Genomic DNA, 13,622 nt, shown 5'->3' with positions numbered 1-13,622 from the left:
ACCTGGTCTAGGAACCCATCTGGAGGTTTTAGATTTCTGGAAAGTTACCCTAGTGCATGGAACCTTTGTAGAATCTTATATAACAACCTAGGTGAAATTTAGGATTGACAGGAATGGTTTTGGTTGGGGTTTGGAAAACCATGATAGGTAGTAATGTGTAACTGAAGCTTGTGTTAGAGTGACCTGAGTAGCCTTGCGACTATTTGAACTCTCTCAGCCACTGATACCTTATTTGTTACACTTCTTTTTCTCCTTTTGGTCAGGACAGCAGCATTGATCCCCTGGTGCCAGGGCCAGGCTTATCCCTGGGAGTCATCTCCCACTTTGCCAGGCAGACTTTCACCGTGGGATGTCATGTCCCACATGGGGCGGGCGGGGGGGAGGGCAATGATTTCACTTGCAAAGTTGGGCTTACAGAGAGAGAGGCCACATCTGAGCAACAAAAAAGGTCCTCCAGCAGTAACTCTTAGGCATGCCTATAGGTAGGCTAAGCTTCTCCACAACATAAGTAAGTGTCACAAGAGCAAGTCTCAAGATTAAGGGCTTGGCCTACTGATTTGGGTGTTCCTAATATTTGACACAGTATCAGGGGCTTCCCTGTGGTAAAGTTTAACATTTTTGATCCCATCTCTCAAGGGAATTTGCCAATCCTTTTTTATTATCTGCTTAATATATTCTGAGGTGTATCCAGGCATGACATTAAGCTATACAGGATTACAGGCCCTCATTCTTATTCTGGGCTCTCTGTGTTTGGATTGTTTAAATGATCTATCCAGACAGACTGAGTTAGATTATGTGCTACAGAAAATTTAGGTTACAGACAAAATAAACCTTTCTTCTTTCGGTCTCATATAGTGGGTGAATTTCTAAAATACAATGTCTTCCTTATCCCTGTATTTTGAATTACCTTAATCTTGACCTAATCAGGATGTGAGACATGTGGGACATGACATCCAATGGTGAGTTACCTAATCCTGACTTATTCTTTTTTTTTTTTTTTTTTTTTTTTAAAGGAAAGACAGAGAGAAGGAAGGAAGGATAGAAGGAAGGAAGGAAGGAAGAAAGGGAAACATCTTTTTTAAACATTTTCTTGTTTTATTGTATTCTGTTTCTCCGTTTTTGTTACATGGGCTGGGGCCGGGAATCGAACCGAGGTCCTCCGGCATAGCAGGCAAGCACTTTGCCCGCTGAGCCACCGCGGCCCGCCCCTGACTTATTCTTATTTCTAAATATCAGGTTATACATATATAAAACAGCCTCTCAAAATCTAGAAGTAACAATTACTGCTCTGGACTAAATGTGACTGCTATAAGAATTTACAATCTAGGCCTCAATTTTCTTTTCAGTATTTTCTAAATGAGACCATACAATATTTCCTTTTTTGTTTCAGGCTTATTTTGCCTCACCAAATGTCCCACAGGTTCATACACAACGTTGCATGCTTCACAACTTCATTCACTTTTGTAGCAGCACAATATTTGGTCATTTGTATACATCATCATTCACCAAACTACTTCTCGGTCAGTGCATCCTTCAGCCACCTCCATCCATTGGGCAGCACGTATAATGTCCAAAGTCAACAATTCATCAACACTCGCAATTTTAGATAATTTCATTGTGCCCAAGAGAAAAAAAACCAATAAACAAACCCTCACCAAACAGAAAAATCAAACCTCCCTTTAACTCTTGTCCCTGCCCCCATCATTTACTCCTGGTGTTGCTGTGGTACTGTTGATGTTTTCATATTAAACATAGCCCATAGCATGCAATAGCTGTTTCCCCCTATACCCGGAAATTATACACTCTTTGTACAAGATTCATACCTTTGAAGTAGTTCATGTAAGAACTTATTTGTACCTGTAGTGTTAATTGGTGGGACACATGGGTCTGTACAACCCCTTTCAATCATGTTTATCTTCAATATGGTAATATTACTTATAGACCTACTAGTGTACTGCCTTTGCTTCTATCTATTCCCTTAAATTTAAGTTCAACCCCTTTGATCCTATTTTGAGCCCACCTTAACTGGGTAAGTCTGTGGACAGTGCTTTTCAGTAGAAAGTGTTGTTCGTCCTTTTGACTTCTTACCTCTTACAAAAGGGAAAACCAATAAATTCACAAAAGGAATCTCTGTTCTTTGGTGAAGTAGATTAGTTTGACCTCTTGAAATGTTTTAAATTATAACTTCATAAATAACTGAGTACAGATATTAATTATTCCATAAAAGATATAGTTAAATTGGAAATACGATTTTTAGGTGGGTATATTTATCTTTATATTGACAGGTTTCATGCTATTTAAACAGCAAATTAGGCTAAATCTTTTTCTTCACCCTAAGCAACCTGTTTAGTATCTTTTCTCTTCAATTGCTCATTATCTCAGTAATTGTTAATTAATTCTATTTTTACAATAGGGTTTCACTGGAAAAGATGGTGCGATGGGACCCAGGGGCCCACCTGGGCCACCGGTAAGAAATGAATGGGTTACATTATTTCCTTCCCCTTCATTTTGCTAAAGAAGAGCGAGGCGACCTTGTGTTTGAGGCTCGTTCCATCTGTGCTTTGGGGTATTTTTTTTCTGTTCCCAAATTAAAATGTACTAGAAGAAATAGATGGTTTAAAATACAGGGTCTTTATGATTAATCAAAAATAGAAAAATATCCTTAATTTAGCCATTATCTGGTTTGTACTTCAGTCCTTTTACTCCCACGTGGAGCCGTTGGGTTTTATGACCTTGGGGGTCCTTACTGCTCTAGAATTTTAAGAATCTGTGGCCTATGACTTCTTAAACGTTAAGTACATTTATTACTGAGCAAACAGTTACTCTGAAGAAGTTTTACATGCAGTTAAAACAAAGGGTCTTTTTATTAAGATCTTTTGAAAAAATACTGAAACCAATGATTTTGAACGTACACCTGTATACCTATGCCCAAGTGAGATCACAATTATTTACGTGACAGATATTCTCCATGTCTGTATGACAGGATATGAGGACTTACGAGCATATGTTAAAATAATTTTATTATTTATATTTAATGCATATATTCTCAGTTTTCTTTAAATGCATGAAAAACTTTTATTTCAAGAATTTATTGAAGATCTTAAACCTGCATAATGATGAAATAAAGGAATCATTGTTCTACAAAATTTGATGACTTCATTTTCAGGAAATTTTAACCTTTAGAACATGATGTGTTGGCTCTATTAGATTTTATAAATATTTTACTAAAAATAAAGCTAAAATGCTCTTGAATCTGTGTTAAAGGTAACAGGGAGAAATTCTTATGGTTTTGATGGGGTAAGGTCGAGGAGAATGGACATCTGTGGCTAATGTGGTCGAGGAGAACAGAAGTCTGTGGCAGAAGCACCTAAGAAAACTGAATTTTGGAGCTGAGAGCTATTCCCAGCAGACAAGGAAAGATTCTGCCACCATGGTGCCCAATCTAGCATTAAACAGGCCACCCTCTGAATTTCTACTCCACCCATAGTTTGCAATTCTCTTTTTTGATGGAATTTCTGATCTTGTAACAGAAATAAACTAAGAAATAGGAATTGTTTCCTGCAGATTCACATTATAACCAATTTACTGGAATCATAGTCTGCTCATTGTGAAACTGACTATATATATAAAATATATAAACAACATATATAATTTTTTTCAACTGGTCTCCAAATATATCTCATAACTGTGAAATACATAAAGATTGAACTGGAATTTTCAAGTTTATTTTTCTATGTTATCTTAAAATATGGTTTTATTCTTTCTTACTAGTGATTATGTGTTGTTTCTTTTTACAACTTGAAAAACTGGCCACCTTTGTTAGTTTACTTTAGATAGGATTTTTCCTTCCTCATAACATTCTCTATCTTGTCCTGTGTGTTGTAGGGAAGCCCAGGCTCTCCAGGAGTCTCCGGACCAAGTGGGAAACCAGGAAAACCTGGAGACCATGGCAGACCAGTAAGAGGATGATTTGCATTCTAGAGTCATTTCACTGTGGATATAAAACATGAAGAGAATTTCAAGTCTTTGACACAATCGTGGTATCTCTGCTGTAGTGTGCTTGAAGCATTTGTTGAAACTACAATAAACCCATGGATTTGATTTGGTACCAGTTCTAAAGATTTTCTCTCTGAGTTGTTATAATATTCTGGGCTGAAAACTGTGGTCATTGGGTTTCTTTAAGAAGAATGGAATTATGAGCCAAGACACATATTTCTGCATTGTATAAGTACTCAGATCTGGTTCAGCAGAATGATTTTTCTAGTTAGCAGGGGCATACTGCTTAATTCAGAAAATACATGATGATGGTGAATGGCATGTTCACTCTTTGCAGATGTTAACCCTTTGACAGCCTCGTTCAGCTACTGCTGCTTGTTCTTTTCTCTTTCATTGAGAATGCTAGAATATTAATCCCAGAATTAAAAGAATTTACATAATTTGATTAGTTTACTTTTCTATACTGCCCTTTTTCAATTTACATCTATTTTAATTTTCTTTTAGTTCAGATATTTTGATTAAAATAATAGTTGAGATATTATGTACATTTGTATTTGAAATTCCCCCCAAATCCATAAGTATTTGTAATGAATGCTAAGCATCATATCTTCTTTACAAGTTTTTCCTTCATGAAGTGTGAATTTATTTGGAAGCATTTCTTTTAGTCTGAGAGCATTCTGAGATATAAAAAGTTACCTTAAAGATAACTAAGTCCAACTATTAAGAATGGAACAAATTTATCAGGGCTGATGTCTGGACAGAACTCTTTTCTTAAACCTTGTCCTAGTTACATAAGCCCAAGTTTTAGCTAAAAATATTAATTTGAATATACTTATGGTGGAATTTTCATGTGACATAGTGTGCCTTCTACGTGTACTTGAAATTAAGCAAGTAACATGAAGATGGAAAGACTCCTGAGATACTGAATACCCTGTGTGCACACTAGTACATGACTTTCTTGCTCTCTTTTCCACCATGGTTCATGGCAGAAATTTCACAAGATCAGTTAAAGTACATGGAACTTTTGTATCACTCCAAATTCTATTGTTTTTTACTCTGACTTCAGTAGAGTCTTATATAAGAATATTATGGATGGAATTGATGGCTGCAGGTAGAACCCTGAAAGGAATGTCTCCTACCTTTACTTGAAATCTGATCTCTAAACACTGACAATAAAAATGATTTCTACAAACTATACACACTAGAACAATCTCAGAGTGGCAGCAAATTAAAAAACAAACTAGTACAATTTCAGAGTAGACGTAAATGTAAGAAAACTAAAAATCCCTAAAGTTTACATAAAGCTCCAAACTCAGTAGTAGCTGTATTTCTACAACGATCTAGTACTTTTTATCGAATGGAGAATCAAATTCCAGTTTTTCTTATGATAATTATAATTTGGTATACTTTATGGAACCTCATGTCCCCTCTTTTCCTTCATCTTTATCATCCTTCTTAAAGGTTAAATTTCCCCTCCTTTTCTTCTCCATTTTAACTTATTTCCTCTAATTTCTCAAATGAAAATAGCAGATGGGATATATAGGTCTTAGCAGAGAGCTTGTCTCAATAAACATTAGTTATGCCATTAGCTAGTAAAACCAGTTGATATCTTCTTGCTAACTTACAATACCTGATGTTATATAGTGGAGGCTTGCTTATAGGCACTGCTTGTGGAGTATTTTAATTCATTTCTTCAACATTTATTTGTTTAGTGCCTATACTGCACCACTCAGGGTTCTAGGGTTTGGGTGTACAGCAGTGAGCAAGACAAAGTCTGTTCCCTTATTCCACTGGGAGATATAGATAAAAAACAAGTAAGAAAATAACATGGTTTCCGGTGATATAAAGGATATGAAGAAAAATGAAACAGGGTAAGGGGTTAGAGAGATAGTGACTTTGGTGGTAGAAAAGTGGCTATTTTATATGGTGTAGCTAGGGAGCTTCTCTAAGGAGGTGAAGTGATAGAGTGAGCTGTAGGAAGAGGATCTCAGGGAGAGGGAACAGAGTGAGCCAAAGCCCTGAGTGAGAAATGAGTTGGGCATCTGGAAAGATCAGCAAGGAGGTCCATGCACCAGTGGGGAGAGGGATAGGTCGGATAGGTGGGCTGAGGTCATTATGTCAGCCATCTAGCTTATGAAAAGGAAAGCTGCTTTTGTTCTATGTGTGATGAGAAGCCCTTGGAAATCTCTAAGCAAAGGAATGTTATATGATCTAATTATCTTATAAAAATATCACTCTGGCTTCTCTGTGGAGAATAGGCTATAAGGATGCAAAACTAGAAGCAAGGACACTAGTTGGGAGGATATTGGAGGCAGTCTTGGAGATGGTGAGAAGAGGCATGATTTGGGATGTTATTTGAACACTCAGTGGTCTAGATGTTCTTTTTTTTGGTAGCAGTTGGCAGACTGGAAATTTATGGCTGAATGACAAAAGCCGCCTGCACCATGGCCAGTGTGAGGGTTATGACAGTGTGGTTGTGTTTTGGATATGGGGTGATTTGTTTGAGTCATTTCATAAGGGAAACACCAATTCTCTTTTATACCCAATGCCTGGAAAATCACCTGAAGAGGTTAGACATACATATTTAGCTAAGTAGTTTACAAAACCTCATTGGTTCTTACTGGAACAGAATTGAGGTTAACTTCAGGGACAGTCGACCTTCCACTATAGGCAGCTGAGCTAATCAGCCAGAAAGAATGTATAATGGTACCAAGGGTCATCTTTATAGGTATTTCAGTTCTAAATCTATATTATGAATAGCATGTAAAAATTATGCATGGCATTTAGCTTTTAAAAATTTGTGACAAATTCATCTCTCAGCACTGTTTTGGAAGACATATTCTTCTCTCAGAGAGAGAGAGAGAGAGACAGAGAGAAGTTGTTTCTATTTCTTTTTATAGAAAGAAAATAGTAACATGGATATAAACATGATGTGTCATACTTGCTAATTTATTAGAAAGCTAACCTCATTCTTTTCATTGTCATGTTCATTCATACATTATTCTAGAACCCTCAATAGTTTCTGATGTATGTAATTCCTTATCTTTTTTTGACAGTGTAATTCCTTATCTTTTTAGGGTTCATCTGGATTGAAAGGAGAGAAAGGCGATAGGGTATGTATTTCTTCAAATGTTACATTTATTCTGTGTGTGTTAAACATTGGAGTCTGAAGCTATAATACTATAAGAACAATATACTAATGATTCTCATTAATTTAATTAACAAGGGAGACATTGCTTCCCAGAACATAATGCGAGCAGTTGCAAGACAAGTCTGTGAACAGCTGATAAGTGGTAATTTATTTTCTTTTAAATCTACAAATAGTTTTTTAATTAATTGTAAGAACATGCATAGTTTGAGTCATAAAGTGTCTAAGAGATGTTTGCATTTCATTTTTGATAAACTGTTCAGTATTTGATTAGATAAAGCTAATAATATCTTAAAGATAGTCAATAGTCTTATCTTTATCTTCAGTCTGATAAAAATGATCCTTTAAAAGATTTTTCATTTCTACATTAAGATTCTTAATGTGCTTTATCAGGGAATATCTGAAAGCAGCAAACTTCTAAAGTACTTAGAAATTAGATCCTTTAAATTATGATCTTTAACTTATTCTATGACCTGAAGGAAGGGACCCAACAAGACTAATTTGATCATAGAAGATCCATTTTGACAAGGCCTTTTCTTGTCTTCCTATTTTTCACACACTCTTCTTTTTCATTCCATGATGAAAACTCAGTGCCTGCAAACTAAGAATAGACTTAAACTTCTTTCATAAGCTCTAATCAGTGTTTTTCAAAGTGCGGTCCTGTGGAACACCTGCTTTAGACTCATTTACCATGCTTGTTAAAAATCCAGGTTCCTAGGGCACATCCTAACCCTAGAGAGCCACTGCCTTTGGAGATGAAGCTCTGAAATCTGTACTGCTCAATATATCTCACAAGTGATCCCAGTTTACTTTAAGGCTGACTATCCTTGTCTTAGGTATACGCAAAAAATTGTTTAATTTCTTAATCTAAAAACGATTCCCTTTTGAGTGTTAGCAGCTGGCAAAAACTCAAGCCTTTATGTCAGAGCCATGTTAAGCTTTCTTAATTCTTTTATGGTCACACGGATGTTTGTGGCCTGAGTCAGCATTTTGTGAAAACAGTTATTTATCAGGGATCATTTTGTACTGGGTGACTGGAATGTTTTATTTTTATTTTGGGGATTTTAAATAGAATGTTTGGGTGGTGGTGATGGTGGTGTTGTCAGGGAATGGAGATGGATTTCAGTAGACACTGAGAGAAAGCAGTTTTACTGTCTCATCCCTCCCTGATTGGAATTCTTCTTAAAAAGCCTTATATCTATTTGTAGGTCAAATGAACAGATTCAATCAGATGCTGAACCAGATTCCAAATGATTACCACTCTAATCGCAACCAGCCGGGCCCACCAGGTCCCCCAGGACCTCCTGGCAGCGCGGGAGCCAGAGGAGAACCAGGAGCTGGGGGGCGGCCAGGTTTCCCAGGCACGCCAGGGATGCAGGGACCCCCTGGTGAACGAGGTGGGTGTTTCAGGATGTTGCATGGGGATAAAGGAAGGAATGTGCAAGTATCAGAGCCAGGTTAGGTTGGAAAGCACGTGCAAGACTGTATCTGGCAAACCACCGTCATCTTGTTTAGGCAGCCCCAGATGAGCTGTCTGTCCAGGAATCTGTCTCCCTCTTCAGGCAATCCTCAGGCCAGAGAGATCCTATCTCAGAAACTGGACATTTTTGTTAGGAAATCTTAATTAAGAGAATGTTGTTTTTGTTGTTGCTAAATGCGAAAAACTGTACCTTGGCAAATTAAATCAGACACTAAAACCTTACTAGTTATTATGCTTGTGGTAAGAGCAGAGCAACAAGTCGAATGTACTTTAAGTAGTTTTACAGTTTTAGGTCCTAATTCTTTCGCTTCGTTTAGTCAGTGTCTGGCATTGTTCCTCTATGTTTATTTAACTTTAATTTCATGGTAGATGAGTATAATTGAAAGAAAGGAAGAAAAATGGGATTATCTGATTCCAGATGTTTCAAGAGTACCCACTTTTGTCCAAGTAGTAGTTAAAAATCCAGGGCAAACTTAAATATTCCTATAAATCTGATGGTTTGGTTGCTGGAATAACAGGGATATTAAAGATAAGACAACTTTAAGATGTTTTTCATTGGGTTTTAACTATTCAAGATTTTTATTTTTAATTACTAATCCTTTAAAAAATTCTTTTATATATTAGACACATGGGTTTCCTCCAAATAATATTACCTGACTTTTGGCCATATTTGTTTCTTGACCATGAATCCAGAATTGCACACCAATGCCAAAGAAAAATTGGCTAAAAGATTGAACTTCTGTGAAAAATTAGGTTCTGCTTTCACCAAGGAGGTGAACTATTTGTATCAAGTATTATCGGTTAAGATGAAAACTACATGTCTTTAGATAAATTTTCCCTGTGTCCCCTCTTTTTCTCCTTCCTTAGGTTTGCCGGGGGAGAAAGGTGAAAGAGGAATTGGGTCTCCAGGACCTCGGGGGTTACCTGGCCCTCCAGGTAGGTTTGCTCACACATCAAATAAAGAAAGGTTGTAAATATGAAAGAGTAAACAGGCTCCAAGAGATTCATAGTTTAATTCTGTTAGCTTTGGATGTACGGATGATCATGGTAGATGTTTTAGCAAGAAATTCAACTTGCATAACCTCTTGATTTCTATGTTTCCTTTGTTCAAAAAATGTTTGCATGTGTTCTAACTAGGTACTGACTATAACTGTAATATATGAGGGTGTGAGTTTTATTGCTCATGAGGGTTGGTTGCTATATTCCTTTTTGAGGAAATTCTATTTACTTTGTTTGGCCACATAGCCTTCAAGGACAATTACATTTCCTGTTTTGTTTTGTTTTTTCTAGTATCCTTCATTATGGAGCCATCAGACTGAGCATGTATGTCTTCACTAAAAGCATATATGCCCATCACAAAATTTCATTCACAGATTCTTTGCTGATATTTTGGCAAAAAAATAATAGTTGTCCAGTTGTTTTCTACATTTTGTTTACTAGAATGAAAATTATTTTTATTTTCATTGCCAGGTCCATGAGATTCTTGCAACTAGGGTCAGCCCTAGTGGTTAAGTTTTACATTTATATTAACTTGATCCAGAACTAACATTGCTTCATATAGTCTGGAGCTGCAGAGCAAGTACTCAGGTGCTCCCATGTTTTCACTGCAGTCCAACGTGGCTGCCTAATCTAGCCTTTTCCTAGGTACTTGTATCTCTGTGAGAGTAGGAACAAACCAGAGAATTCATTGATGTCTTTAGTTTGGCTTAATTCTTGTTAAACCAGTTTTCCTTGAGTAAAATCACTAAAATTGATGGATTGCTAGAATTAATTCTTGATGAATCATGATAAGAAGGCTCCATCATACTGTCGGTTAACTTCCTAAGGAAATACTGATGATTTCTTGAGGAAATATTTTCTCACCATACACTGTGAATAGCCTGGTCTCAGGGCGGTGGAGGTGCCAGTTAAAATAGTGTTGGCTACTACTACAGGTGTGTCTAAGAAGAGGGGAAACCTATTTGTTTTTCTCCCACACTAGGTCCACAAGGAGAATCCAGAACGGGGCCACCAGGGTCCACAGGTTCAAGAGGTCCCCCTGGTCCCCCTGGGCGTCCTGGAAACTCAGGTATCCGGGGTCCCCCAGGCCCTCCTGGGTACTGTGATTCATCGCAGTGTGCCAGCATCCCCTACAATGGGCAAGGGTATCCAGGTATGTTGTTGCCATTGTAGGAATCTAAATTCACCCCAATTAAAGAATATTTATGGAAATGAAATTCCCGAGGATTGAAGGAAGGTTGATTTGGAGATTTCTGGAGTATATCAACTCTTTCCATTGTGTATTTTGATTATGCAATAATAGGGTTCACTCCCTATCGAAAAATATTATTTCACTTTAGGACTTCCGTAATTATTTTCCCTTCCCCTATTCGCACTTTTACCAAATCACACAACATCTCTCTGCTTATTTCCCTTGAAAGTACAGAGAATGTTACCCACTGATGATTTTGTTGAACTTGAAGGATGGGAACAGGGATTTGTTGAATCCAATTACAGAATGCCAGTAATATATGCCAAAAATTTATCTTGGGAATCTAATTTGTAGGTAAACTATTTGATAACATGGTGCAGACAACTGAAACAAATTCACTGTCCCACCTGCTCATTGAATTAATATCCAGAACTTAATACTTTTTTTTTAAAGGGTTGGTAGTGAAATTGTACTGTTTGACAATTAGTGAGCAGAAGTCTCTAATGCCTGATTTTGCGGGATGTGGGACTGGAGATATATGTATATCTGGAAATAAATTGACTCTGTGATCATTGGTGACCTTTTCATTAGTGCATCTTCAAGCATCTTGCAAGTTTTAAAAATGATACTGCTGTTCGGTATGGTTGGCTACTAGCAAATAGTGCATGAGTAGTTGAATATCTGAGTATCTATATATCTATATATTTATGTACATGCTTATATATGATCCAAAATATTGAATATTAATGTGTATTTCTCATGCAACCCTTTTACAAAATTATAATTTAATTCCTTATAAACTAAATGTAAATTATCTCTGCCTTATGGCATGTGTGAATAACTAAAAATATATGGATATATATATATATGTATACTTTAACCTTTACAAACTTAGATGAATGTATATATATATATGTTTTTGCATAGTAATCAACTTTTAAAAACTATCATCTTTGACCTGTTTCAGGTTCCGGCTAACAAATTTTCTAAGTCGCCAGTGCTGCTTACAGTTTGAATACATGAAAATCCTGTTTCTGAGATGTTTGCGCACGTGCTTATTAGAACATGAGTCTGTATGGAAATCTCACCACAGATATGGTTAAAGAACCGGGTTGACATCATAAGGAGGGTGGAGACTCTTCATACTAACTTGAGTGAGACAAAAGCAGTGGTGTCAGTTTATAAGCCAGATGCATTTCAGTAATAATGTAGAAAAATATTTTTTAAAAAGTTCAAACATACAGTCATGAGAGGCCTCATTTGTGAAAGAGGCACATAGAAAACTACTAACCAGCAGAGATAATGCCATTTTGAGAAAAACAATTAACCTGGTAAAAGAGAAATGTCTTATGTAAATAATAAACTAATTGTGGCTTGTAAATGATTGTATGTGATCCTGTCCACTAAAATCACTTAACAATTCTACAATAAGCTTCTGCATCCAAGCCTGCCGCTTGCTCAATGCCGGAATAACACCGAATGGAGGCGCCTCATTTCTTGCTTGTTAGCAATGTGTCTGATTCAGGGCATGTGTCTTATTACTTTTTTTTTTTTTTTGTACACATACTCTCATTTGGGTTTTGTAATTGCAATTTTCAAACCAAAGTTTATAACCACGTTTTTTTTTTTTTTTTTTTCCTGTCTTGCTGTAGTTACTGGTGTTCCTTCCCCACCAGCTGTAACTCAGTCTGTGTGAGGGTCAGTCACAGCAAATGTCATGTACTGTATATTACCTGGTGATAGCTTTTCACCCTCAGAGTTCAGCTTCTAGGAGCCAATAAACTTCCCTTCACCTCCTTATCTTTCCAAGTTGTTCTTTGAATTGAGGAGTTTGAAGTCATGAACAGTTACTAGGGGATTTGTGAAAATCCTACCTAGGTACTGTGTTTACAGTTCTTTGGCTCAGTCTCTGACCCTTCCCAGGTATTTGTGCAATGATTGTATTTACTGCTGGATCTTTGAAGGTTTTTTCTTTTATTTTAATGTCATTTCATTATTTGATCACCACCAAATTTTCTTTGCAAATGGAAGTAATCAAAACATTGTAACTTATCTATTTATAGTTATAAGATTAAGACTGGAGTGCCATCACCTCGGGTGATGATTTAGTTTTGCTGTGTTTGTGCCTTCCAAGTCATGCCATAACTGTAATGTTGAATCGGACAGAGCCCTACGTGCCCGAGGGCGGGGCCTACCTGCCTGAGCGCGAGCCCTTCATCGTGCCCGTGGAGCCCGAGCGGACTGCGGACGAGTACGAGGACTACCGCGCGGACGAGCCCCGCGAGGAGCGCCCTTCCCACGCGCGCTGGCGGCGCGCCCTGCCCCGCGGTCCGGGGCTGTGAACCGTGGATGGCGGGCGCTGGGCGGCGATGCTTGGGGGATGCGTTGGGATTCTCATTTCCAGATCAGAGAGAACAGCGTACGTCTTTTCTGCGAAGTGTCTTCCGGCGTTGCTTTTATCCAAGAGCACACTTTCTGACTGTAGAGAACCTTGTTTCTGCAGGAAGACTAGCTGGCAGCGCGAGTCTGTAGAAACCTTTGCCTTTGCCCTTAAAATGCTTGCAAGATAATTTGTTCACAGAAGCCGCAAGGAGAGAACATGCCCTGTGCCCTCATTTAGCACAGTGGGCAGCCTCAGTGAAACTTAGGTTAAGCAGTAAGTCCTGGAGCCCAGAGCTACTGTATATTTTGAGAAGGCAGTTTATCTTTTGCAATTCAATTATACCACAATTCAAGTAACCCCCTCCTAAATCTAAAAGAGAGGGGAGAGTCAACTCCATTGCAATTATTTATCTTCCTCTTCTTCT

At 37.6% G+C, this 13,622-nt stretch overlaps 1 protein-coding gene across 1 annotated transcript in view; it reads left to right on the top strand.

The window, feature by feature from the left end:
- Positions 1–13,273, top strand: part of COL12A1 (collagen type XII alpha 1 chain) — a 128,263-nt gene extending 114,990 nt beyond the window's left edge. Inside the window, exons 59-66 of the mRNA XM_077162245.1 lie at positions 2,414–2,467; positions 3,886–3,957; positions 7,074–7,109; positions 7,223–7,289; positions 8,353–8,541; positions 9,492–9,560; positions 10,606–10,776; positions 12,982–13,273. Of these exons, the coding sequence (XP_077018360.1) occupies positions 2,414–2,467; positions 3,886–3,957; positions 7,074–7,109; positions 7,223–7,289; positions 8,353–8,541; positions 9,492–9,560; positions 10,606–10,776; positions 12,982–13,157 (834 nt within the window). The 3' untranslated portion in view covers positions 13,158–13,273. The remainder of the gene's footprint in view (positions 1–2,413; positions 2,468–3,885; positions 3,958–7,073; positions 7,110–7,222; positions 7,290–8,352; positions 8,542–9,491; positions 9,561–10,605; positions 10,777–12,981) is intronic.
- The last annotated feature ends 349 nt before the right edge of the window (positions 13,274–13,622 follow it).

Source organism: Tamandua tetradactyla, chromosome 5, assembly GCF_023851605.1.
Source record: "Tamandua tetradactyla isolate mTamTet1 chromosome 5, mTamTet1.pri, whole genome shotgun sequence".
Classification (NCBI taxonomy): Eukaryota; Metazoa; Chordata; class Mammalia; order Pilosa; family Myrmecophagidae; genus Tamandua; species Tamandua tetradactyla.
This window is presented reverse-complemented; position numbering and strand designations above follow the sequence as displayed.